Source organism: Sturnira hondurensis, unplaced genomic scaffold (genome assembly GCF_014824575.4).
Source record: "Sturnira hondurensis isolate 20B ecotype Veracruz unplaced genomic scaffold, ASM1482457v3 Scaffold0004152, whole genome shotgun sequence".
Lineage (NCBI taxonomy): Eukaryota > Metazoa > Chordata > Mammalia > Chiroptera > Phyllostomidae > Sturnira > Sturnira hondurensis.
The window spans coordinates 5769945-5797921 of record NW_028076783.1 but is presented as its reverse complement, the minus strand read 5'-3'; the positions used below and the strand labels follow the sequence as shown (position 1 = coordinate 5797921).

The 27977-nt window shown below is 45.6% G+C and overlaps 1 protein-coding gene across 1 annotated transcript; it reads right to left on the bottom strand.

Moving 5' to 3' along the window:
* Window positions 1-30: 30 nt before the first annotated feature.
* SLC36A3 (solute carrier family 36 member 3) lies at window positions 31-22004 on the bottom strand. The gene is made up of 10 exons (XM_037044999.1): window positions 21865-22004; window positions 18551-18641; window positions 15575-15663; window positions 13130-13225; window positions 9316-9400; window positions 8181-8399; window positions 5337-5435; window positions 4770-4936; window positions 3156-3325; window positions 31-320 (listed from the first exon to the last, which is right to left on the bottom strand). The coding sequence occupies exons 1-10, from the start codon at window positions 22002-22004 to the stop codon at window positions 31-33; spliced, it is 1446 nt and encodes a 481-aa protein (XP_036900894.1).
* Between the last annotated feature and the right edge of the window lie 5973 nt (window positions 22005-27977).

Genomic DNA, 27977 nt, shown 5'->3' with positions numbered 1-27977 from the left:
CCAAACTGGGGGTGGGAGGAGGGAGGGCTATTAAAATAAAAATGGGTAATGATGTGCATAGACACCTGTGGAGTTGGCTATGGAGTGTTTGGTGGGTTGGATCAGCTCATAGAGGGCTTGGTATATTCCAAATGTGCACCCCAAAAGGCCCAGGGTGCTGATCATGATGTCCTTCGCAATGGTGACAAAGCTCATGTTTTCAGGGTAAAAAGTGGTGATCTCCAGGAGGGGCGGGATGATCAGCGCCAGGGCGCTGCTGCTGACGGAGCCCACCAGGGCGAGGACCAGGTCCAGGCGGGGGATGACGATGGCTGAGACACCTGCGAGGGGGGGAAGCGATGTAGTCACCAAATGTTCCTGCAGGAGGGGAGCTCAGAGACAAACCGTTTCTTTGGAGCCTATAATTCCACAGATGCTGGATAAGCCATTTTGGAGAGCAGGGAAGGAGGCCATTGCAGACCCGGAAGTGGCTTACACACTGTGGTTCTGGACTCCCACCTCCATTTTAACGACCAATTCAGGTGCTCTCCTCTTTTGTTTTATTGGGTTTTCACATTTAGTGTTATTGGAAAGGCCCTCCTCCACCTGTCTATTACAACCTCATTGGAAAGATGGGGACATCTAGAGATCTCGAGGGAACTGAACGTGCCCACGGTCACCCAGAGCTGAGAAGAGAATCCATGGAAGTTTCCAATCCAAGGCCCTTCCCACCCCCGTGCTGCCTCCCATTTACAAGAAAGAACTCTGTGTGCCATAAACACTCAGCAAATGCTTGACTCTTACCTGGGCACCAAATCTACGGTGAATTTGTACTAATCTACACAATATAAACACTGTCTAGAAGCAAGGATATAAAAAATGAGAGATGGCTCGTTGCTGTCAGAATCTCGGTCCCTTTGCTCTCACATTCTTACAGGGACCTGGATAATTAAGGAGGACAGAAAACATGAAGACAGCATTAGGCTGCTCACTGGCCATCTTTTCTAGAAACACATCTCTGTCTTTGAATGAATAAATAAATATACAACTTATTCCACTTTATACAGCCATCTGATTTTCTTATGAACAAATTAAGGAAAGTCTGCCCTAGAAAGCACCTTTGCTAGTTTGCAGATCTGGAAGAAAATATCACCGCTTTATGAAATTGCTCCAACACATTCACTCAGAGACTGAGAGAGGCTCAGACTCTTGAGGTTGAGAATCCATCCCTCTGATGGGGTGGTTCCCACCTACAGCCTTCCTTCATTAGGTGTTTCATAAATTGCTTAAGGAGGTACAGAGAAAAACCAGCATCTTTATAAGAGGGCTCACAGTGACAGGGCAGGGAAGACAGGTTCAAGGAAGCTCTAAACCGAGGTAGAGTGGAAGGACCCCCGGAGGAGTGAGAGCTGATCATGTAGACCCATTGCTCAGAGCCCTTCCATGGTTCTCCATGGCCTGACCTCCTTGGGCCCTGCAAGTTCCCTGGCCTCATGTTTTATCATTCCCACTGCTTTTGGTTTTCCAAAGAGGCCAGATGTAAATACCTGCCTCAGATCTGTGCAGGGCTTGCTCCCTACTCATGGTACACTCCTCATGCCTCCTCATCTTTTCAGTCTGAACTGAAATATCACTCCAGTGGGAAGGACCCCCTGACCTGACCAAGGCTAAGTTATAGGACCTTCTTATGAGTCCTTAGGGTAGCCTGTTCTTATGATAGCAACCATCAGATTGCTATCATAAGAACAGGATACTCATTCGTTATGTTCACATCTTTATGTGCCGTGGTTGTTTTCTTGCTTGTATTTCCCACTCAACTATAAGCTTCAGGAGGCAGGAGTCATGTCTTCTTCATTATTTATTCTTGTCTCCACAGTGCCTAGCACAATGTCAAGCACATAGCGGGTGCTTAACAAATAATTGGTGAATGGAAAAAGGGTTAACGGAGTTGATAGATGAATAGAGGAGGAGGAAGCAGTCATAAAGTATACACCAGAGCGGGACATGGTATTAGGTCAGCTGTGTCTAGTGATGCCTTCCCTAAGGAGTGGCCTGAATTACTCAGTTTTCCTCTTCAGCTTACACCCTTTCTCTTAGGAAGGATCTCACAACAATATATTGACAGGTTTCTGATGTATCAGTATAGACTGGGAACTCCGTAAAGCCTTAAGCTGAGCAGGTGTGCTATTTCTGCGTATAGAACTCCAGTTACGGGGAGTGTAGCGTCTGACAGCACATCCTGCTAGGCTGCTCCGAGAGTGACACGGTTTCTTCCAACTCCAAACTGATACCGGATTCCGTAACCTTTAAGACTCAATTCATTCTCTCTCTCTCTCTCTCGCACACACACACACACACACACACACAATAATATCACAGGTGGTTGAGTTGAGGACAAATACAGAAGTTGCCCAAGCCCTGGCTTCTCCAGGCGAGACATCCCTAATGAGGCACCTTGTCTGATCTTCTTTACCTGGACCTGCTTTGAGAAAGAATCCCCCCGCCCTGTTCATGACGTTTCCCCGAATATCTACTATCGTGCCTAATGTAGAACGAATGAGTGGATACATGGAGAGAAGCATGAGGGAAGGAAGAAAGGAAGGGTGAAAAGGAGAGGAAAATAGTGCTCCCCCAAATATCTCCAAGACCTTCACAAACCAGCCCCTTGGGGTTTACCCCTATAGTTAAACACAACTTTGCAGTGGAGGCTGGACCCTATTTATGACAGGAAGGGATATGGCTCAATGGGAAACACAGACTTGGGCGCTCTACAGCATTCGAATCCCAGCGCTGTCACTTCGCAGCTGCGTGATCCGAGCACGTTGCTCACTGAGCCAGTTCCCTCGGTTGGTAATATTCCACTGCTAGGCTGTCCTGAGTGTTAGATAACCTCATGCCACGCCAGCATATGGGAAGCACGCAGGAGTGAGCATGAATGAGTGGTACTTCTTCCTCCCACAAACCAGCTACCTTCTGCGTGTAGGCAGGAGAGGTTACTGTAGTATTTACTATGTGATAGTCCTGTGAAGCCCATTTTTGGGGTGGAAAGTTGAGGTTCAGAGAGGTAAATTATCTTGTACAAACTCATGAAGACAAACGGCAGAGCCAAGGATGGAGGGGTTGATGCCGGGGTGGCTCCCAGCTGTGGGCAATGAGTGCCCTTTTACCCTACTCACAGGTCAGACAGACCAAGGCTATGCGGACGGACAGGTCTGCAAACAGTGCCCAGTTCTCTGACACCTGGGAGACGACCAAGGGGACGATGATCTCGGCTGGGACGTGGAACTGGAGGGCGTAGGTGAAGAAGATGCCAATGGAGTATATCAACTTGACCGACTGGTACAGCCTGTGGACAGACAGATGGGATGTGAAATGTAACATGGCTCCTGGGCAGGGCCACTCAGGACTCACTGCTCCGAAGCTGGTACTTGTCCCTGAGTGACAGAACTGGCTGACTTCCATCGATTCCAGCTGGACCTGGCATCAGAGCCCCCTAAGAAGCTTATTAAAAGTGCATATCCCTAGAGATTTTTTTCTTACATTTTATTTATTTTTAGAAAGAGGGAAACAGAGGGAGAAGGACAGGGAGAGAAACATCACTGTGTGGTTGCCTCTCATGTGGCCCCCACCGGGGACCCAGTCCAAAACTCAGGCATGTGCCCTGCCTGGGAATCAAACCAGCAAGGCTGTGGTTCACAGCCTGCGCTCAATCCACTGAGCCACAGCAGCCAGGGCTGGAGATTCTTATTTAACGGTCTGTGGCTCAGAAATCTGTGCCTTTTCTTTCAGTTTTTTTTTTTAAGGTGCATCTGCATATCCCTGGCCAGGTGGCTCAGTTGCTGGAAGCATTGTTTTGTTCTCCAAGGGTTGTGGGTTCAATTCCCAGTCAGGGCACCTACCTAGGTTGTGGATGTGATGTCTGGTTGGGGTGCATACAGGAAGCAACGGATCAATATTTCTCTCTGAAATTGATGTTTCTCTCTCCCTTCCTCTCTCTCTTAAAAAAGGTCAATAAACATAACCTCTGGTGAGGATTAAAAAATAATAAAATAAAAAGGTACATGTGCATAGAATAAAATTCATAACACTAAAGCCATACAGTGAAAGACCTCCCTCCCACCCTTGATTCCTGGTCTCCAGACCCTCCAGACCCATAGGCAATCCTTGTAATAGTTTCCTTGCAGCCGTTCCATGAATAATCCATGGGTATACAAGCTTATTGGGAATGTAGGTGTGCACGTGCGTGCACACACACACACACACACACACACACACATATACACGGTAGCACCCTCTACACACTGCTGAGCTCTGCTTTTGTTCACTAAGTATTTCTTGGAGATTGCTCCTTGTCAGTACACGCAGATTTGGCTCCTCTGTTCCACAGCGGCTTGGTATTCCAATTGTGTGGATATACTCTAGATTTTCGAGCAGTCCCCAGTTAAGGGCATGCAGACTATTCCTAGTCTTTTGCCAGCAAACAATGCTGCTGAGAACATCTTTGCACATGTACTCTGCACATACAGTGTACAATCCCAGAAGTGAAAATGCTGGGTAAAAGTGCTTGTGATTTAATATTGTCGTAGCTGTTGACACAGGGCCCATGTCTGGTCCTGGCGTGCTGGAGGGCTCGTTTCCCATGACCATGCCAAAACAGTGTGTGGACACAGGCTACTCTCTGCCACTGGGTTTTTAAAAAATTGTCATTTCTGTTATTATGAGCCCTCATCCTGTTGTTAAGACTCAGAGCCCATACCCTCCCCTCCGCACCTCAGGTGGCAGGGACGTACCAGCAATTGGGCAAGTTGAGAATGATGCTGGCCTGGGTGTCTGATCCGAACTTCATGTAGCCAAGTGTTCCCAGGCAGATGAAGAGGATGATGACAAGGGACATCCCCAAGTACAGAACAAAAGAAAATTTCTGTGGGTACTTCATCTGGTTTTTGAGAGGCAGAACCTGGCGGTGAAAGGAGTTGTGAAAGAGGTAGAAGGAAAGGGATGAGACACCTTGTGGAGAAGCAGACATCCTCTTCCTGGTGGCCCAGGGTCAGGAAGGGGCCTCTCCACGTGGCCACACCCCCTTTCATTTCCCTCCTTGCTCTCTACTGGCAGGCATGTCCCCCTCCTCCATCTGGGCTGATGACTGAATCCTCACTCAGCCTTGAAAGATTAGTGTGGGGCATGGGGCAGTTGGTGCCCTGAGAATAGGTCCTGACTTTCCCTCCCACCAAGAGGAGATCATATTCTGCACTGATCATAAATACTATCACTTGCTCATATGGGACAATGGGACAATGGGACATCTCTTCCTTAGAGACCACTAGGGATCATTCACTTACACACCACATCAATCTTACCATACCGACACCTTCAAACGTGAAGATGGCTGTGCCGAAGAATAGCAGGAAGGTCTTCCAGTCTGCCATCAAGGGTAGGTTGCTGGGATCTGGAATCTCCTGAGAAGAAGAAGGGTGACGGCTTTGCCACGGCATTAAAGTCGTTGCCTGGTGGAAAGCTGGGCCATGCCTGATGCCAACAGAGCCAGTGTCAGGAGCAGCCATCAGCTAGCTAGGCCTGGGCAGCCTTCTCGTCTTTTGGAAAGGTACTTATTTTTTTTTTCATGGTAAATACACATAGTATAAAATTCACAATTTTAGCTACTTTTAAGTGTACAGTTCTGTGGCATGAAGCATATGCACATTGTTGTGAGGCCAACACCATAAGCCATGTCCAAAAATTCTTTCATCATCCCAAACTGCTGTCTGCATTAATAACTCCCCATCACCCAGCCCCTTGGTGACCCCTGGTCTCCTTTCTGTCTCTCCACATTTGACTATCCCAGGTAATTCATGGAGGTGAAATTATATTGTATCTGTCTTTTTGTGATGGCTTATTGCACTTAGCATAATGTCTTTAGGGTCGATCCATGTTGTAGCATAGATCAGAATTTCATTCTTTTTTAAGGCTGAATAATATTTCAGTGTATGTATTTACTACATTTGTTTATTTATTCAGCAGTTGATGGGCATTTGGGTTGTTTTTGGTTTTTGGCTATTGGGAGCCCTCTCATCTTTACATGGGGGAACCAGGGAGGAGAGAAGAATTAGCTGAGGCTACTCTCCAAGTTAGTGGCACAGCCCAGGTGAGAATCCCAGCCTTCCATTTTCCCATTCCCAAATGCCTCTCCTCCATTGCTTCTCTCAGACTGTACAATTGTTGGGAACTACCCTGCCTGGTTTCAGAAACTGTAACTCCCCATGGCTAAGGCTGAGTAAAAGACCTTGGGACCACAAGCCACTTAGGAGACAAACTTATCTTCCTTGTAGGGGTGCTGCCTCTGCCCCCATTCACTTCACCCTGCTTGACCCTGGGAGAGATGACTGGTTAGCCAGTGATGGGTAAGATTCCTCAAAAGAGAGACGACCTAAGACAGGCATGGTCGCAAGGTTGTGAAGGGGCCTTCAGGGAAGGATTGGGGGGGTCTATAGAAAAAGGGGTGGTGGGCCCTCACCCCTTGGCTTTGACATAGCCTGAGTTCTCATTCTGTCTGCAAGAAGCCTCCTAATCTCTTGGCTGTCTTACTTTCCCTGCCCGAGTTAAGTCTGAGAAAATGCCTTAAGCCTGAAACTATAGTGGAGGTGGGTATGGCCCTGTGCTGGAAAGGATGGGTTCACTAGGGCAATCAGGCCTAAGAAAGAATTCATAAAATCCTCTGAAACCTACTTTGCTAATTCCCTCAATTTAAATGATAAGGGTCCAAGCATAGAATAAGCCTGACTGACTTAGCTATCTGATCCTGACTCAAAATAAGCCCTCAGAGTTCTTCAAATGTTATCTATTGTTTGATCATTACTGCCTGACAATGACTGATGAGCTTTACATATATGCCCTGTATTCCTATGAAAATTAAACCAAATAAAAGCCCATTGAGGAACAGGCTCCTGAGCCTTCTCCTTTGAGAAATTGGCCACCTTTCCTCCCCAAGCAGATCATGTCTTGGTAGATTTATTCTCATCCGCAGCAGACAGGGGACTCTGCAGGTGAAGTTCCCCGACACCGTCTATTGACTGGTACAGCAGCTATCATGGATCTAGGGGGGGGGATGATTTGCCAGGATTCCTGGGGTTGGCAGAATAATGGCTCCCCAAAGATGTGCACATCCTAATCTCTGGAACCTGTGACTATGTTATGCTACAATACAAGGGAGAATCAGACTGAATTAAGGTTGCTGATCAGCTGACCTTAAAATAAGGAGTTTATTCTGTGTTATCTGGGTAGGCCCAGTGTGATTACAGGGTCTTTCAAAGTGGAAGAGGGAATCAGAAGAGAGAACCAGAAAGCTTCGGCCTGACATTGTGGGCTTGGAAAATGAGCCAAGGCATGTGGGTGGGGAAGCCTCTGGAAGCTGAACAAGAAAACAGACTTCCCCCATAAATCTCCAGAAAGAAACAACCCTGCTGGCAACTTGATTTTAGCCCAGTGAGACCTCCAGAACTATAGGATAAATTTGGGGTAATTTGTTATAACAGCAATAGTAACTAATACAACCACAAAGACTCTCAAAGAAAGGAAACCCTAATGGTGGAATTTCAGGACCTGTGATGAAAGCATAGCATGGGCTTGGGAGGCAAACTGACTGGCATTAGTAGGAAGTTACTTTCTGTCTATCAGTTTCCTTGTCTGTAAATTGAGGATAAGGGGAGCACTTCCAAAACAGTAATATTGTGAAGACAAGAGTTAATAAAGAACTCAGCATGAAGTAAATCAAATTTTCTTATCTTCCAGTGTCCCCTGTTGACCTACCACTAGTCCCCTGTCAACCTACCACTGTTAGGATTTTTGTTGACCATTTGATTGTGGTTTATCTCCCCAAGTATGTAAAGTTAGCCTCCATGAGAGCAGACGCCCTGTCGGTATTGCTTACTACTGAGTCCCCAGCCCTTTGCACATGGCTGGCTCACAAAAGGTATTCAGTAGCTGTTGAATGACCCTTTGTTATCCCGTGTGACAAAGATGGTGATGAGGACAACTAGCTTTTGTAGCTTGTGGTAAAAAGGTGTTCACAGCTATCACCAAAGCAGGGGCTGCTCAGAGCGGGGGATCCCCTTCCTTACCTTAACTTGCCTGTAATGACAACCCTCCCTGGGTGTCTCAGAAACCCTGGACACCAACCCATGTCTGTGGCGGTTTTAGGCACAGACCTGCATGATATATTCAAAGATCAGGGCCATGCTCCCCAGGGTGGTGATGTTGGCCAGAGTCGAGAAGACGGACAGCACCTTGAGGTTCCGGATGAACACCAGCAGGACCAGGAAGGGTAGTATGGTCAGCATGTAGACCCGGATGTCCAGGATAGGGGTCAGCGCCAGGCTCTTCCTGGGCTGGCAGGTGTTGGAGGTCACGTGGGCTTCCTCCACTATCTGACCCAGAGCATAAGAAAGCGGTGCAGTTAGGGTTGCAGATTAAACACAGGAGATGCACTTAAGTTTCCATTTCAGATCATTAATAGGCAATTTTGTAGTACAGCCTGTCCCAAATATTACATAGGACATACTCCCATTAAAAAAATTATCTGCTGCTTATCTTCTAATTTAACTTCATGTCGTATATTTTTATCTGCCAAATCTGGTTACCCTAACATTAGTGCCCATGACTGTGACAACCAGAAACTCTTAGAATCATAAAACCTTGAGGTCAAGGGTCCTTTTGTCATCTAGCCCAACCTCCTCTTCTCTACCATAATGGTTTTCTTTCCTACCTCCAGAGAACAAGAGTTGATTACACAGAAATAGTTTCTTGTATTTTAGACAGCCCTAAAAGGTAGAGAGCTCTGAATATTGTGCACAATCCATCTTCTTGAATATTCTGTCTACATTAATTGTCATGGTTCTGGCTAGTACGTTCCCTCTACTCCATGAAGTCAAGGGAGAGGCTAAGAGGCATTTGCAATGCCTGTTAAGGATGTAATGAGGGCAAGGTCGTGCCTTGTTTGCCTTATATTTAATTAGTCATCTTCTATACGATAACCGTGAGGCACCTAAAGTAAATCTTACTAACACTTTCTGGACTAAAAAGTCTCCAGTATTTCTGATTGGATGTGATGGCAAGCCTCTCCCTCTCTCCATGCTGGTTACACTTCTCAGGTATTGCTTTGGCTTCTCTGTGATCTTTTGAAAAAGTGATTCCCAGGACTGAGCACACTCCCAAGAGTAGTCTGATCAGGGTGAGAAACGAAGCCATCTCCTCCTGAGATCTGAACGCTGTGCTTTTGCCAATGAAGCCCTAACGGTAGGAGGGCTGCTTTTTTGGCACTCTGCCCAGAAGAGGCCTCCTTACCTGCTGTAAATTGTCTGCCATAAACATAAAATAAACACTGCAGAAGCCCAGCTGGGTGATGATCAGCAAGAAGCTGACAGTGTACCTGGGAAGGAAAAGGAGAGGCAGACTGAGGTGGAAACATTATTTTTAAAAATGCATTCATTTTTATTTTTTGAGATAATGACTTCTGTCCTTTTAAATATTTGCCCACTTTTTTATATATTGAAAAATTTTGAATCCAGAGAGAAAGCTGAAAGACTAGATAATTGACATCCCTATATCCTTTAATTAGAGACACCAGTTGTTAACTTTTGGCCCTAACTGCATCATGTATGCATTCTATCTGCACACGCGTACACACATTTTTTTTCAGAACCATTTGAAAGTCAATTTTAGATGTAATACTTCAACTCCAAATAGCTCAGCCTACCTCTCTTAAGACTCTGATCTCTGGAAAATCAGCTTCAATATACTCAAATATATATATATATATAGTCCATAGTTTTTTTGTGTTTTTTTTTAGATTTTATTTATTTATCTTTAGAGGGGAAGGGAAGGAGAGAAGAAGAGAAGCATCAGTGTATGGCTGCCTCTCGTGAGTCCCCTGCTGGGAACTGGCCTGCCACCCAGGCATGTGCCCTGACTGGGAATCGAACCGCGATCGTGTGGTTCATGGTTTTTAAATAACCCAATTATCTCCAAAATATCTTTTGTAGCTCTTTTTATTTTTAAATTTTTTAAAAAGATTTTATTTATTTATTTATTTTTAGACAGAAGGGAAGAGAGGGAGAGAAACATCAATGTGTGGTTGCCTCTCACATGCCCCGCACTGGGGACCTGACCTGTAACCCAGGAATTGAACTCATGAACCCTAGGTTCGCAGGTTGGTGCTCAATCTACTGAGACCCACCAGCCAGGGCTATATATTTTTTGATTCAGGATCTAATTGAGGTCTGTATATTACATTAGGGCTCTGTCTCTTCAGTCTTTTTTCATGCACAGCAGCCCTGAATCTGCATTTTTTGTTTTTCATGACATTGTTTTTCTGGGAAGAGTCCAGGCCAACTGTCATGCAGAACATCCACCCCTGGGGACTTGTATAACCGCTTCCTCATGATTAGATCCAGAAAAGCACTTTGGCAAGCACACTATGTGTGATGTTTTGTGCTGTTTTTGCCACACTGGGAGCACGCGATACCATGTGGTTCTGCTCTGAGGGTGACGGCCAGATCCCCCATGGCAAGTGCGCATGTCCTTCTTGTGACCTGAGGGGAGACTTGGAGAGGGCGCAAGTATCCTATTCCCCTCAAACCAAGGGTTTTAACGTTCATTAATGACCCTTTGCCGGAGTCGATTATTTCATCAACAATTGCAAGCTGGTGATTTTCTAGTTCTATCTGTGATTTCTTCTAAATTTACCAGCTGGCATTTAAGAAAGGTATATTTTTCCCTCCTCTTTTTTTTTTGGTATCACAACAGACTCACATTAAATGTTTTTGAATTTGTATGAGAATTTCAGCCAAACTGATAACATTGCTGGGAAGAAAGATCCCAAATGCTCCCTCACATTAATTACTTTTGTACACCAGAATCATTATTCTTTGGGGTTTTTAAACTGCCTCTGGTTTGGGGGTGCATTTATTTTTGAAGAAGCAGAAGATGCTCCTCTATTTAGATTCTAATGTTTCGATCAGTGTTTTTCAACATTGGGTTGTAATAGCAATTGCACCAGAATTGTCTGAAGTTTATGCAGAAAACACAGATTCCTGGCTCTCATATCAGCTTCTTGAGTCTGAAGCTGGGTAGTGTCATGTCGAACTTCAAAATGCAGATTTTTTTCTCTGTTTATTAGGCAGATTTTCAAACATCTACAAAAGCAATGGCAATGATTTAATTACTCCTCATGTGCCCATGCCAGCTTCCACAATTATTAACTATTTTTCCAGTCCTCGTCCATCTATCCCTTAACCTCTGTACCACACATGTCTGGAGTATTTGTAGTGAACTACAGACCTCATGGTACTTCACCTGTAAATAATGCAATGTACAGCCCTAATGGACAAAGACTTAAAAATACAACCCTCATGTGTTTATCAACACAAAATTAACAATAATGCCTTTACATTATTTAATATTCAGTCCATATTCCTATTTCTCCAGTTGTCTCAAAAATGTCTATTTTACAATTGAAATCTATACATTGCTTTTGTTAAGTCTCTTAAGTTTTTTAAACTGCTGTGTTCCCTTTGCCCTGCTTTCTTTTTTCCCTCGCAACTTCTAATTTTGGGGAAGTGTGGAAGATACCAGATCACTTGTCCTGTGGTGTGGCCTGCTTTCTAGATCTCGTTGACCACTTCATACTGTCAGTTATTTTGTTTCTCTACCCTCGTGTTTCCTGTCGACTCATCATAGATCTAGAAGTCTGATTAGATTGGGGTTCATCATTATTTTCCTGGTGAGGATACTTCTGAGGTGTGTTTGGGATTCCTTACTGCACCCCATTATAGGATGCCTCATGTCTGGCTGTCCTGTGTATAAACACAAAATGCTCAGGTTAGTACCTGTGCTCAGGTGGTGTTGGGGTATTCTTCATGAAGTTTCCCAGTGACCTTCCACCTAACAGTTGCTGCCTACATGAAATGGGCCGTTTTTAATCAAGCTACCTGGGCACACTAAACTTGCAAATCATTGGTTTAAGTATTTTCCCAACTCCTCCCCAGTTCCGGGACCTCCAGAGAAATGGAGGTCCTAGCTGTGCCACTGAAGGCTGTGTAACCTTGGGCAGTTTGATTGGGCAGCCCTATCTGGGCTTCATTGTTTTCTTCTTTGGAACAGGCACGGCCAGGACGATCTCTAAAGACCCTCTTCCCGGCAGAAGTTTTACTCAGGGTGTCAGCAGACACTGATAAACCTTGGTGAGAAATGATGGGCAATTTGGTAATTGCGAGTCCCCCATTGTTACCCAGAGCTCACCTGTCTATTATCAGCGTGACTACTAATCCAGAAGTGACGACCTGCTGAGAGTCCCCAGTGAGGAGCTGCCTGCCACGGGGATTCTGGCAGATACAGCGCTCCCTCACCACCGCCAGAGCGGCTCTGCTGGGAAGGCTGAAATGTCAGGTTTTCAGTCGAATCTCTGCTCCACCACCATCCTGTCTGTGTCCTTGGATGTGTTATTTTGTCTTTGAGAGTCTTAGTCACCCCCCATTCCCAGGACAATACAAACCTACCCTGCCTACCTCATAAGGTCCTTGAGAAGGTCAGAGGAGCAAAGACATGGAGAAGTATTTTGTAACTATAAACTTTTTATTGAAGCAAGGGAACAACCTGAATGCTCACCAGTGGGAAAAGGATTAAGTAAACCCATGGCATACGTCAGTGTCGGGGAACATCTTGAGCCTCTAAAGGTAAGGAGGGGGATTTCTACGTCCTGATATGGAAAGAAATTCAAAGTATGTTGTTAGGTGAAAGAGCAGATCACCAATTAATGTACAATTAATGTTCTAATTAATGTACAAGAACATACACAATGAGAAGTGTATTTCCATTCCCACACTCATATCCGAGTGCACCGGAGAACAGTCAGACGTCCAGAGGACCTTGACTAACTGGGTAGCAGTGATTACCTCTTGGATGGAGCTATGGGAAAACACTCTGTGTGTTGTTAGATAGTTTGCAATAAGAAGTTTGCAGTAAGACAGTTTGATTGAGTACGTTGCATATTCATTTAAAACCTGTGCGACCAGATACAAAGGAAGGACAGGTGAGGACTATGGTTGCCGTGGTGGTGTTTGTTGTGAATGATTACTACTGTGGCACCCGTGGGTACTACCTTCCCCAGGCCGCGTGCGTCCTCAGCCAGGCGTTTGGGCAGGTCTCGAGGCTGTACATCATGGCCTCTCCGTAGTTCACAAACGTCTTTTGCAGTCTGGAGAAAGGACAAGACATGTCTGACTTAGAGCATTTGTGTTAAAAGTACAGTTCGCTCCCATGATGAGTAGTCATTGCGTATTTGTGTTAGAACATGGAGTGTCCCGGGTATTTTCTAGTAACGATATTACTGACATATTTTGTAACAGGGTACTTTTAGAACTTTGAGGAGTCTGCCTTTTTTATTTTTTAATAGTCGTTTGTTTTTTAAAAACCATTAATATTTAAGTGGATTTTTAGAAAGTAAACCAGGAAAGAGGGGATGTGAGAGGCGAGAGGCTTGCACACCTGGTTGGGCCCTGGGGCGGGGTGGGGGTGGGGAAGTAAGGAGGCGAGGCTCTGGGTTTCTGGGCTTACATCACTCCTTCCCCCCGCTGAGGGTGTTGGGACATTTGAGGGACCTGTTCCCGACCAGATCCCACACAAAGGTGATACTCAGGCTCCTGCCCAGCAGCCTGTCTCTTCGGCCCTTTGTCAGGGTGGGGAAGGCCCTGCGGAAGAACTGCCTACGAGGTAGTGAGAGCGCCCCTAGGCTGCTGAGACTGACCCCCAGGTGTTCACTGCTGGGAGAGGTGAAGCTCCCCAGACTTGCCACAAAGCCAGGGTTTGGACTCCGACAGGCCCTCTAAGGTCGCTGGGAGAACTTGCATCAGTCTCGAGCCTCATTTTTTCCCCCAGGCACGGTCTGGGTCTGGGGGAAGAGATGGTAAGATGCAGATGTGACGCTGTGCTGGGAAGGCGGCGTAATCCTTCTATTTTTATTATTACTCACTGTGCTTGGCATTTCAAATATAAGGGGGCCACACTGCACAGAACTGGCAAATATATTAGTCTGAGGATTACAAATTCAAAAGCTGCGGGGTCCAGAGCGACATCAGTGATGTGGTCGGAGGGCCCGGGTGGGAGATGATGAGAATGGAGGAGTGTGGCAAACCCTCTGAGACAGTTCCTGTCCTAGAAGGGGCACTGGGACTGGGCCCAGCCAGTGATAACAGAATGAAGCCCCTGATTGCCTCACTGGCAAGAAGGTGATGAAGACTTTTTTTCAATGTAAAATATCTACTATTTTAGACCTAGGCTCAAATAATACAAAGCAAAAATTGTGGAAGTTCCCTAAAACGTATCTGAAGGCCATAGTCGGCTCTTAGGCTGTGAGTCTGTAACTTCTGTATTAGGGGGAAAAGTCATAAAAGAATCAGGAGGTTATGAACGACACAGATATTGGAAGTCTACTCAGTGATATAATGGTTTCAGCAGGTGTGATGGAAGAAAAGATTTGAAATTGGTTTCAGTGGAATCAGAGAGGTCTTGAGATAAGAACTCTGCCACTTCTCAGCTCTGTGACCCCAAGTAAAGCATTTCAGGTGCAAGTGCCAGTTTTCTTGTCTGTAAAATGGGGGTAATAATAGTGCCACAGAGGTTTACTATAGGGAGTAAATAAGAGGAGGCTTGTGAAGCTCTTGCCATGTGCCTGGTACAGTGGAATTGTGCAATAAATTAATTGTTGAACGAGTAAGTGCTCTTCCAGTGTTCTGTGAACTGAAAAGTTCTCCACAGGTTAGGTGTGACTGATACATTCTCCAGATACACCTGTTTGGGTTGATACACCGGCTTTGTGAGGAGTTTCATTTACTATCTGGAGTCAGACTTCGGAAGCCTTTCTGCACATCTCTGAGGACCAGTTTAGGCCTCAGGAACAGCTGCGTGCTGTGGATAGGGAGCCCCCAGGCGGTGGGCTGTGAGAAATTACCAAGCACCCGTGAACTGATAGTTTATAAATTGAAACTCAAGCACTGTTTGTTTTCACTACCTTTGTCTTTTTTTGCACTGAAGTTTCAAAAATATAAACACTGAGTATCAGGTGCATGCTTTATTAAGGATGAAAGTCATTATGAACTAGGCATTTCATTGCTAATTTTTTTTTTTACTTTTACTAAATTGTTCCCTGAAAGGTTAATCTGGAACAAAACAAATTAGCCTTACAAGGTGTGTGTGTTGGAGGTGGGGGAGGCTGAGAGTGGGGAGATTAAGAGAAAGAGAGACATCCCTAGGTTTCTTGCATGTACACGGTGGTTTATAGAGCATGTTTGAATTTTTTATCAGTGTGATCTTTCTAGGTTCAGAGGTGCAGGAACCTGACAGTGTCGTCCAGCTAGTTAGCAGCAGAGTTGTGCCTGAGCCTCAGAGTTGCCAGGTGAGGTGCTCTATCACGGCCTCTGTAGAATCTAGACGAGCAGGGGTGGTGGCCTGAAGGGATGGCCAGGTAATTGGGTCACTCATCAAAGGAAACTCAACACACCCTCAGACAGGGCCTGGCACTGCGGTGAGAGAGAAGCAGGACTCTCACCTCTGACTGAGGTGATGCGCGCAGTTCAAGAGGATGACCATGCAATGCACAGTGAGGAGCCCGATGGTCAGCAGGCCGATAGGACCAACCTGGAGGGCAGAGGAGAGGTGGAGGATGGGTAGCCACAAACTGATCGCTCCCGCACCCAGCCCGCGCCCAGTCTGGGTGATGGGACCCGTCTCAGAATGAAGCTGCCTTCGGGACGAGAGCCCCTGCCTGAATGTCCTCGTGTGTCTGTAGCCCAGTGCAGGTCTGGCTGCCCACCGATGCAAAAGCCGACACTTGAGAGGCAGGTGCTGATGTGAAGGAAAGTGGTTTATTCAGACACCGGCCGCCTGGAAGAAGGGGGACTCATGTCTCAAAGCCCATCTCCTGGGAAGATGGGGGACTCATGTCTCAAAGCTTATCTTCCCATCTCAGCAGAGGCAGAGGTTTTTATAAGGAGGGAGGGGGAACAGAACGAAGAGATACAGGAAGGGGTTGAGTAGTTCTCTGCGTGCAGATGAGCACAGTCCGTTCCAATAAGGCAAGCGATGGTCTGGTGTGCGTCACCCTGGTTTAGTCATCCAGGCTTCATGTCATCCTGATGCCATGGATGAAGGTCAGCAAATGTCTCCAAGCTGGGATGCTTGAAGATTGGAGACTATCTTTTGAAACTAGTTCCTAGGATTTTTATACAAACATGCTGTTCATTCATTGACAAGTTACATATTAGTCAGAGTCAGCACTTTCAGAAACAATGTCAAAAGAATGGTAGGGGTGGGTCACAATTTCCCACCGTTACGTCTGCAGATGCTCCAGCTTAAATGCCCTTCTTAGCATCACTGCAAAGTGATTGCCCAACCTCTGCTAGGATGCTTCCAGTGACAGAGCACTCACTACCTCCCCAGTCTTAGGACTTTTTTCCCCCTAGCACCGGGATGTCAACAGAGACACTGATGACATTTTGGGCCAGGTGATTCTTTGTTGTGGAGGCTGTTCTGTGTGTTTCAGGATGTTTTTCAGCCTCCCTTGGCCTCTACTCCCCAGGTGTTGGTGGCATGCCGCCCCCGAAACAAGTTGTGACAAACAGGAGTTTCTATGACATCATCAATGTCTTTGTGTGGGGTGAAAAATCGTCCTCAGTTGAGAATCACTGCTCTAGTGTGTCTAATTTGTCAATTATTTTTGTCAGTTATTAGTCAATTTACTTTTCGATAAAAATTGTTTATGTTTAAGGTGTACAACATAGTGATTTGATATACATATACATAATGAAGTAATTACAAATGAACTTATCTTCTCATATAGTTTCCATTTTTTTGTATGTGGGAAGAGATTCAAAAGCAGGACTCATTATTAATTGTAATCTCCCAGATGTGATCAGATGGCATAGAGTAAAGAGGGTCTCTCTCACCTCCTTGTTCTGGACACTCATGCCTTTATAGACATGACCCGAGATAATACTATCTCTCATAAGGAAACAGATGAGAGATCAAGAGCATCACTGGGTTTCACTAGACATAGCCTCCATACAGCAGAGACCTGCTCTCATTTACTTCCACATCCCCAGGGCCTCAGCATGCACATGATGGGCGCTCAGTATTACTCCTCCAGGGAGTCACGGTCAGTGGTCCTGGTGGGAGGCAGGGTTAGAGAGTCATCTAACGACTCCTAGGAAGCACAAATCAAAGGAAAGAAGAGCCGGCTTAAGCAGCAAATACCACGCTGGCAAAGACAGCTTGGCTGAAGGCCATGTGGCAGGAACACTCTTCAGAAGTTCTAGAACCCTAAGAATTCCAGAGGGGAGAGCCCCGTCTCTGGGTGGGGGCTGCCACAGGTTGGAAGCCACAACAGGAGCCAAGGTCTCCATATGCCTCCTTTAGGCACAGGGACCACTTACTGGGCCTGGAAACAAGGAGAAACTCACTTCGGTCAAATGGAAATCATCTGTTTGGCCTCAATTCAATTCGGCAGGCACGTATGGGAACTCCCGTGGGCTAGTGTCTCTGGTAGGGGCTGTGGGGAGGTGTTAAGATAAATCTGAGCTCCTGCCCTCAGAGCTTTCAGGTAAGCAAAGAAGATAGGAATATTAAAAAAGAAGTGTGTCTCCTCTTTGTAAGAATTCCAGGTGAGGTACATATAAGTTCCAGAAAATCAGAAGGTGAAGGTGCCATTAATGGTAATAGGAAACATTCAGGTTTTACAGAGGAGGGAGAAGGGAACAGCACAGGAAGAGACAGGTGGGTGGCTGGGAGTGTGGGGGACTGGAGGAGATGTCATCCTCATCTTCCAAGCCTCTTTCTCAGCATCAGTCAAATGGGCTGAAATAGAAGCCACACATTCACACAGCCGCAGAGACCAAGCTGCTAATGGAAGGAGTGAACTGGGTTGGATGTGATCTTGCGGAGTTGCGGGGTGGGGGGCAGTGTTGCAAAGTGGATTAGTATCTGTCTGGGAGGGCGGTGGGTCTTTAAGAATGATGGAGGGGTGGTGGGTGGAATGGAGGTGGTCAAAAGGTGCAAACTTCCGGCTCTGAGGTAAATAGGTCCCGGGAAGTAATGTACAGCATGAAGGCTGGAGTTAACACTGCTCATGGTATATTTGAAAGTTGCAAAGTAGATCCTGAAAGTTCTCATCTCAAGGGAAAGAAGGTTTGTGTAACTGTGTGAGGATGGATGTTAGCTCAATTTATTGATTGTGGTAATCATTTTGCAATATCAGTAAGTCAAGTCATTATGTGGTACGTGTTCAACTTGTATAGAGCTGCATGCCAATTTTATCTCAATATAATTGGGAAAAGAATGTTTTGTCTCATTCAGACACATTCTACTTGGCTCCAGGTTGGCTCCTGAGAATTGATGCCTGCAGACACGTTTGCTATTACAGAGGGTACCCCCAAATGGTCCATTGATAAACAGTGTAAAGGCCTTGGGGACCCACCACCCCATTCCCCCAACTGGGTAAAACTAGTTCTCACCACCACATCCCTCTTACCAATATGCCAGCATTTTTCATGGCCAGGGGAAGCCCCAGGAGCCCTGTGCCAATGTTGCATTTCCATAAATGGATCAAGGTTTGCATCATCCTGTGTGGGGAGAGCAGGAGACGAGAGGGTGTGTTAGTGGAAGGGGAGGGTGGTCTGCAAAGCTCAGGCTCCTTCCTGCAGCCCCAGCACCTTCTGCTGGGAAGAGTGACAAAACCTGATGACGTGCACGCGGGTTTAATGCTCAGGTCCCGGGATCTGTCCTGGAGCATCCGACCCAGGGAATGTTTCACAGGCACTAAGCTTTAAAGAAACAGTTGCCAACAATTGCTACCATCTGGAGAACTCCCTAATACCAATTCATTCATTAACTCATCCAACGGTTTCTTTCATGGTTTATTCACTCAAATTATATTTATTTTGAGACCTACTAGGTGAGACATTTAGATAGATAATGAAGAAAGTCAATAATTTTCTCAATTTATAGAGTATTATTGGTGCCAAGTCATTGGTTAATTCACTCCCTAGAAAAAACAATCTCCCACCACATATTGAGTGTTTACTGGTCATTGTTCCACTTACTGGTACTTTCATCTACTTACTCAACCAATATTCATTGCGAGCGTATTCCATGCTATGCGCTGGATAAAATTTAATAACATTGTTACAGTACACACAGAGTGCACACTTTGTGCCCGGCAGGGGGGCTCGGTGCCAAGGTTCTAAGGGTACCCACCTGGGCTGGCAGCTCAGATCCACTGGGGAGAGGGAAGGTGGGGGCAGGATGATAAGAAGAGAAGAAAAAAGGACCTGAAGTGAAAGCTGGGGGCAAGAGCACTGAACCCAGAGGTAAGAAGCACTGGATTCCGAGTCCCAGCTCTGCCATTAACCTGCTGTGTTTGGTCACTACTTTGGGAAGGCCCTTAACTGCTGACATCTGTTTCTTCATCTGCTGAGAGAAAGAAAAAGCAAGAATAATTTTTGCCCTGCCTACCCCAGCGTCGTGGTAGGAATCAAAAGGAGTAATGAAATGGTGACTCTTGGAACTGTGAACTGCTTCACAGATGCGAGGCACTGTTGTTGCCATCGTCGTTAGCATCGTCATCATCATCGGTGTCACCATCATCACCGTTACCATTTTCATTGCATCATCATTACTCCCACCTTTGGTTTGGCCTTGTGGGGCTCACCTGTTAGAAAGGGCCTCTGTGAAGAGGAAGCAGAGCTGGGCTGACGGCCAAAAGGTGAGCAAGGGCTGGTTTAAGCAAGCAGAGGTGCCCCTTCCCCCTCAAGGAACCACAGGGCCCCTCTGGGCAGACTTTGGACTGTCTGGAGGCAGCCGGGAGGGTGGAAATAAATGGACCAAGGTCGCATGACAAGTCCTGTCTCTGTCCTAGAGTGTTTTACATTCCAATGCCCGCCTGGGAGAGGGTGGGGTCCTGAGAGCAAGGTGGGCCCCTGGGACTTCTGGGACTTCCCGCATCTCTGTTAGCTGGGTCTACATACCTAAGCATGAGGGTACCCGTGGTCCCTTCACTTCTAAGAAGTAATGTTTTTTTCTTAATAACTGGAATCATTGGAAAATACATCAAAGCTAAATTCTTAAAAAGTTTTGTCAATTCTTTGATGTCAGTTTTGCTAAAAGATATGCTCTTTCTCCCCTCTTCCTGCCTTTTTCCCTCCTTTCTGACGGCAGGGTGTGGTCCTGCTTGAGTCAGATTTCTTGGAAAAGGCCACATGCAGTTTTGGAGAAACCATTGAACTTGGTCAACGGCATCATAGATCAGGGCCTTAGCGAGTGAAACATGTGAGGAACTCCTGGGAAGTTTACAAATTTTTAATATTTATATTTTTCCTTGAAAAATATCACATTACTATTATAAAAGGAAATTCAAAATTTCACTAAATAGGAATAATCACTTTTAACATTTTTTTAATAAAGATTTTATTTATTTAGAGAGAAAGGGAAGGAGAGAAGGAGAGAAATATCAATGTATGGTTGCCTCTCGTGAGTCCCCTGCTGGGAACTGGCCTGCAACCTGGGCATGTACCCTGACTGGGAATCGAACCACGATCATGTGGTTCGCAGGCCCGAGCTCAATCCACTGAGTACACCAGCCAGGACCTTTAACATTTTGATTAACATTCTTCTGGGATCCCTATTTGCTTTTAAATGCATGCAATTTTACACAAGGAGAATTATTGTAATACTGTATCCTAAACTAACTATCTTTATGAATAGTATGTCCCATACATTCTTCCATAACCATAGATTTTCTTCATCACTTGTAATGGCTGTGTTATATTCTACTGGATGTGGGTACCATACTTATTTAAATAATCTGTTGTTGTGCCTGAATTGTCAATTTTATAGTCAGCGCTTTGATAATATCATCATGTATACCTATGTTATCTCATCAGGAAAAATTCCTAGAACTGGTATATTTTGATCAAAGGATATATTTATATTTAATTATAATAAAAAACCCCTAAGTAACACAACATGAAATTCAAAAGACAAAAATAAGAACCAAAAACTCTTATATAGTGAATACAAATCTCTCAGTCTCTCAGTTCTCTTCCCAGAAGTGGTGACTATTGCCAGTTTTGTGTGTGTGTGTGTGTATGTGTGTAGTTTCAAAGAAAACATATGCAAAAAAAGTATTTGTATGTTTTATATAAATAAACATTAGAATTTGCAATACATTACAGCATTGCCCTCTACAAAGGTATCAATTCCATTTTTTCCCAAAAGGATGGGAGAAGGAGCATTTCTTGACACCCTTACAACTCTGGCTATTGTCATTTACAACCTCATGGTGCCTGTGGCTAATATCTGATTATTAGGTAACAGTCTGGTTGGCAATAAAGTCCTAAGACAATGTCCCACATTTCCGAATCTGTTGCAGTAGTAGTAGGGACATGGGGCTAGGAGATGACCTTTTGTTTCCTGGATGGGCTTGTTGTTGGGATGGAGGGAGGAAGGAAGGGAGAGACAGCGAGGAAACGAAGAATAGCACATGTAGGAATGCAGCCTGAGACCAGGGCACGAGGAGTGGCCAGCCTGAGATACAAGACTGTGTCTGGAGTCAGGAAGCCCTCACTGGGGTTGGCTATTCTATCTGGGTTCTTTGCAAAAGCTGGGCAACGGGGGTAACAGAGCCACACGAATCAACCTTCTCCGATTCTGAAGGTCCCGCCTTTCACCCCTTCGTCTCCTATTCACTGGGGATAAGTGTGTAAAGAGAAGTAGGAAGACGTGGCCCAGAGTTGTTAGGGCCACAGCACTTGACCTCAGATCCGGAAGGGCAGTGTAGTCACTTACGACAATCTATTGGCTTCCTCAGCAGGATAGACATCCTCTGAACTGGTGTCACTGCTACTCTTGGAGACGAACTTGGACCCGTCATCCAGGGAGCTGGACTCACTACTGTCGTCCCTTCCAAGCAATGACGTCTTCGACATAGTGCGTCAGTGGCAGTGGCTCAGGGTGAAGGCCTGTAGGAGCCTCAAGCCAGCCTTCCATGGACTTTTCTCCAGAGAAACTGGCAGTGGAGAGCAGGGGAAGCTGGTGTTGACTGTGCCTCACCTGGCTTTTGGGGGACTTACGAATGGTTCATCTCAGTGTCCCTTGCATTTGATTGGCCACATGTCAGGACTTGCCTGGACTTTCAGCCCCTCCCAGTTCAGCCCTTCGTGCTACAGGACAAAGTGAACCGTGTGACTGGGAGGAAGAAGGCACCATTGGACTGGAGGTCCTGGGGCCTGGATGTGGGCCAGGCTCAGTGCTCTGCCACCTCTGGCAGGGAGCAAACCAGAGCTACCTCACAATGGAGGCTGCCCAGCCAATAAGGTGCTGCAGAATCCCAGGATGCAGGTGTGGCCCAACAGAGGGTGGTCAGGCCGCCCCTGCCCAGGGTGGGGGTGAAGCTCGGTTTTTAACGCCCAATTTACATGCCACCTGCTGAGAATGTCTGTACAGGAGGAGTGTATGACTGCCACCTATTTGAAAGGGAGTGCGGGTATGCTTAGAAAAAGTTATTTATTCAACAAATATTTATTGAGCAGCTAGTATACAGAGGTATAGGAGTAGGTGCATTGTTATGAGTATGTGAAAGTTTATTATTTATTTATTTATTTATTTATTATTATATTTGTTATTATTATTAACCTACTTTTCCCCACCCTTGTGTGCTAGGCACTGTTCTCCACACTGGGAGCATACCCTGTGTAGGTTCTGGGTAAGAAACTTAAAGCAGGTGCAGTAGTAAGTGCAAAGGTCCTGAGGCAGGAGTGTGCCTGGGGTATTTCAGGAGGGATAAGGCTGTGTGGCTGGCTCAGTGTGCCCAGGGTAGGGGAGCTGAGCAGAGGGGGCACATGTCTGGTTTTCCCAGGCTTATGTTTGTTGCCCTGGCACAATTAATAATTAGTAATCATTAACACTGCCTCTTTTCACGATCAAAAGTACCCTGGCTTGAAGGATAATTACATGATCACACCAGAGATGCTGTTCTTGGGAGTGGAAGCAAGAAAAAATGGATGGAATGGGGTGGGCAGGAACTTGTAGGCCACTGGAATGCCTTGGGTTTTTACTGAGGGTTTTGAGCAGAGAAGCAACATGATTTGGATTTTAACAGGGTCTCTTTGGCCATTTTGTTGGTGGCAATTGAGGGTGGGTGAGACAGAAGCAGCAGGAGGCCGTTACAATAAGCTAGGAGGCGACTACAACACCCGAAGTCAGCAGTGGGTTACACCAGGATGGTAGCTACAAAGATGGCGATACGTGACTGAAGCCTGCATATCTGTAAAGCTAAAGCCAAGAGGATGTGCTGATGGACTTGATGTGAGGTGTAAAGGAAGACAGGGGTCGGAAGTGACTCCAGTGTTTTTGGTGTAACAGAATGGATGGGACTGGCAGGAATAAAGTCTAGTCTCAAAGATGCCTTTGCAGACCAAAGCCAGGCACACTGTCCTTTGACTATAGGTTCATTTGTGGTGGTCTGGACGGGTCACTAATGAAGACTATGGCGGGGGGGAAAAAGTGCTCCAATGTCAACCCTTAGTAATGCTCCCTAACCAACTCTATGAGCCTCTTCCATCTCCTGAATATCAGATGAGAGCTTTCCCTTCTCTGGTGCCCTAAAGCCTTTCCCCAAGTTGAAAATCATTTCCCCTCCCTAATGCATTTATTCATTGCTTTACCGCGTAGTAGTGAATGCCTGCTCTGTGTTAGGCAGGCACTGCAGACTCAGCAATGGACACTTCCAAGGAGTCTGCACTTTAGTAGGAAGTAGGAAGATGACAATAAACAAGAAACAATAAGACAGTGATAGATCATAATAAATGCTATGCTCATCTCAAAACAAAGTGAAATAATCACAAAACTACAAAAGCGAGCCTCACCGTCATCCAGAGAGAACAGCTGTGGACATTTTAATAGGCTTTGTTCATACACATGTTCCACCACCAACCTGATGTGTGATACAGCTTTTTAAAAAATTCTGAGGCCCTGACTGGGTAGCTCAGTTGGTTTGAGCATTGTCCTGATACATCAAGGTTGTGGGTTCAATCCCCAGTCAGGGCATTGAATACAAGAATCAACCAACGGATGCATAAATAAGTGGATGCTTCTTATTTATGGATGCTTCTTATTTGTGGAAGCAACAAATTGATGCTTCTCTGTCTCTCTAAATTAATAAATAAAAAAGTTGTGGTAAAATACAACTTTTGTATTTTAACTACATTGTTTTGTTTTTCCTGTTTTGTATCCCCCTCCCCACTTTTACCACCACCATTCAAGGGTCTTTCTTGGGCTCTGCAATGTAGGGAAGAGTGTTGATGTCCAAATGTTTGAGTCCCGGACCCATCTGTCATTACACATTTGATGGTCAGTAACAGTTGTGGTAAATAACATAAAACTTACCATCTTAACCAGTTTTGAGTGTGCTGTTCAGTAGTATTAACACATCCACCATTGCCATGGATGGGTGGCTCAGTTGCGTGGAGCGCTGTTCTGTACAACAAAAGGTTGTGGGTTCGATCTCCAGTAGGGGCATGTGTGGGAGGCAAAGGATCAATGTTTCTCTCTCACATCGCTCTTTCTCTCTCTCCCTCTCTCTCTGAAATCAGTAAATATATCCTTGTGAGGATTTGTAAAGAGCCTTAATATGCTGCCAGATTCTATTTGCTGGTGTTTAAGACCCTTGCTTTTTTACACTTGGTCATAGTTTTTGGGTGTGCTTTGTAGGATTTTGGTATCAGAATCAGGACACCTATGTATGAAAAGTAGGAATGCCTTGCTTCTGTCTGTGTCTCCAAAGAACTTATATGGCATCAGGCAACACTACAAGATGGCTTTGCTCCTGATTCACCATGCAGTCTCCAAACCCCACCTCCATTTTACAGCTGATTCCTTAGTTGTAAAGAGAGGTTATTGGGTTTCTAATGTTTACACATGTGTAATCCATTGGACATCATTTTCCCGTTTTTTAAAAAATATATTTTATTGATTATGCCATTACAGTTGTCCTATTCCCCCACTTCACTCCCCTCTACCCTGCACACCCTCTCCCCCACCATTCCCCCTCTTTCGTTTATGTCCATGTGTCACAAGTTCTTTAGATTCTACATTTCCCCTACTATTCTTGCCCACCCCCCTGTCTATTTTCTACCTACCGTCTATGCTACTTATTCTCTGTACCTTCTCCCCCTCTCTCCTCCTCCCACTCCCCTGTTGCTAACCCTCCATGTGATCTCCATTTCTATGGTTCCACTCCTGATCTAGCTGTCCTCTTAGTTTGCTTTTGTTTTAGGTGTGGTTGTTAATAACTGTGAGTTTGCTGTCCTTTCACTGTTCATATTTTTATCTTCTTTTTCTTAGATAAGTCCCTTTAACATTTCATATAATAAGGGCTTGGTGATGATGAACTCCTTGAACTTGACCTTATCTGAGAAGCACTTTATCTGCCCTTCCATTCTCAATGAAAGCTTTGCTGGATAGAGCAATCTTGGATATAGGTCTTTGGATTTCATGACTTGGAATACTTCTTTCCAGCCCCTTCTTGCCTGTAAGGTCTCTTGAGAAATCAGCTGACAGTCTGATGGGAACTCCTTTGTAGGTGACTGTCCCCTTATCTCTTGCTGCTTCTAGGATTCTCTCCTTCATTTTCATCTTGGCTAATGTAATTATGATGTGCCTTGATGTGTCCTCCTTGGATTCACCTTCTTTGGGACTCTCTGAGCTTCCTGGATTTCCTGAAAGTCTATTTCCTTTGCCAGATTGGGGAATTTCTCCTTTATTATTTGTTCAAATAAGTTTTCCACTTGTCACTCTTCCTCTTCCCCTTCTGGTACCCCTATAATTCGGATGTTGGAATGTTTAAGGATGTCCTGGAGGTTCCTAAGCCTCTCCTCATTTTTTTGAATTCTTGTTTCTTCATTCTTTTGTGTTTGGTCATTTTTTTCTTCCTTCTGGTCCACTCCATTGATTTGAGTCCCAGTTTCCTTTCCATCACTATTGGTATCCTGTGCATTTCCCTTCATTTCACTTAGTTTAGCCTTCATTTGTTCCTCTAATTTGTGACTAAAATCAACCAGTTCTGTGAGCATCCTGACCACCAGTATTTTGAACTGTGCATCTGATAGGTTGGCTACCTCTTGGTCGCTTAAAATTATTGGCTCTGGGGCTTTGAGCTGTTCTTGAGGCATAATGTTTGGTCTGTTCACACCTGTTATGTTTGAGGGGTGGAGCCTTAGGTGTTCACCAGGGTGGAGCAACCCAGTTTCTGAGTTGTGACGCTGTATGTGGGGGCAGTGTCAGAGAGGGGCAATGGCGTTTGTTCTGCTCTCTTTTGGTTTTCGGTCTCCTCTGCTGCTTCCCACAAGCAAACCTGGCCCCCCTGGTGCTGGCTACTGGGTGTGTAGGCCTGTGCACTCTCCAGGACCCTGTGGGTCTCTCCAACAAACTCTCTGTGAGCCTGGGAGTCTCTCCCGGCACCTTGACCTCGAAAGTCTTTCTAATTGGTGCTTTCAGGCTCTAATTCCTGTAGCTGGGCCCAGACTGCGCAGTCTGTCTCACTGCTTGCTCCTTTGCTTGGTTTATCTGCATGGGAATATGTGACCGCAGTCAGCCAGCCTCCTTGCACCCTCACTGGGTCCACCTGTTGCCACCCCACACCTGGGATCTGCCAGCCACCGCCTGGGCTCCTGGCTGATCTTTCCTGCCCGACCCCACTCCTCCAGCTGCTGACTCCACCCCTCTTACCAGTCTGGCTGAATGGTTCGTTGTTGTTGGACTTCCATACAGTTCAATATTCTGTGTTTTGGCTGTGTTTTTGTTTCTAAAACTTTGTTGTCTTTAAACTTGGTTGTGTGAGGAGGCACAGCGTTTCCACCTACGCCTCCATCTTGGCTGGAAGTACCATTTTCCTGTTTTCCCCCACTTTGATCACCACCATTCGAAGGTCTTCCTTGGGCTGTGTGATGTAGGAAGGAGTGTTGGTGCACAGGCGTTGGAGTCCTGGACCCATCTGTCATTGCCCGTTTGATGGTCAGCATGTTCCTTAATATCTCTGAACCTGTTTCCTTGACGAACGTGGGGACTTCACAGAAACGTTGTCAGGAATAAACAAGGTAATCTTACAAAAACCAGCAAGTGTTCAATGAGGGAAGGAAGGATTTCTATGATCCTTGACTTAATAGCAAGCTCCAAAAGATAAAGAATCAGTAAGTTAAACGGAGGAGGGCAGTATTTGTGTAAAACCCAGAGCCAGGTAAGTAAAAATTTAATATCCTCCAGGCTGCTGTAGCTCAGTGGATTGAGCACCAGCCAGAACCAAAGGGTTGCTGGTTTGATTCCCAGTCAGGGCAGATGCCTGGGTTATGGGTCAGGTCCCCAGTAGGGGGCACGTGAAAAGCAACCACACATTGATGTTTCTCTCCCTCTCTTGCTCTCTCTCTCTCTTTCTCTCTCTAAAAATAAATAAAATCTTTTAAAAATAAAAATTTAATATCCTTAGCAGTCAAACACCGTTCTAACAGTTGGCAGTCTTTAGTGTTATTGGCAGTTACTAATGAGTCTCCCTAGCTTGGATTACATCAGTATTGATAAACTTATTTTTTTCTTTTTAAGATTTTAGGTTATCCAGATTGGTTCAATAATAAGATTAACCTGATGATTTTGTGCAGCAGGGTTTTGTCCTTGGAGAACGAGGAATGAGTGTGGCCACTTTTTAGTAACAGAAGACCATGTTAAACTTAGCAAAAATGAATGGGATGGCAGTGGAGCAGGGTGAGAGAGCCAAATTCAGAGAGAGGAAGATGGCTTTGCCAAGGCGCTGACTGATCAGCGGAAGTTCTTTGGGTCTGCTGATGAAACAGAGAAGTGGGGGGGGGGATGGAAGTGATAAGCCACCATCTGGCTAGGTGGGCTGTGGACTA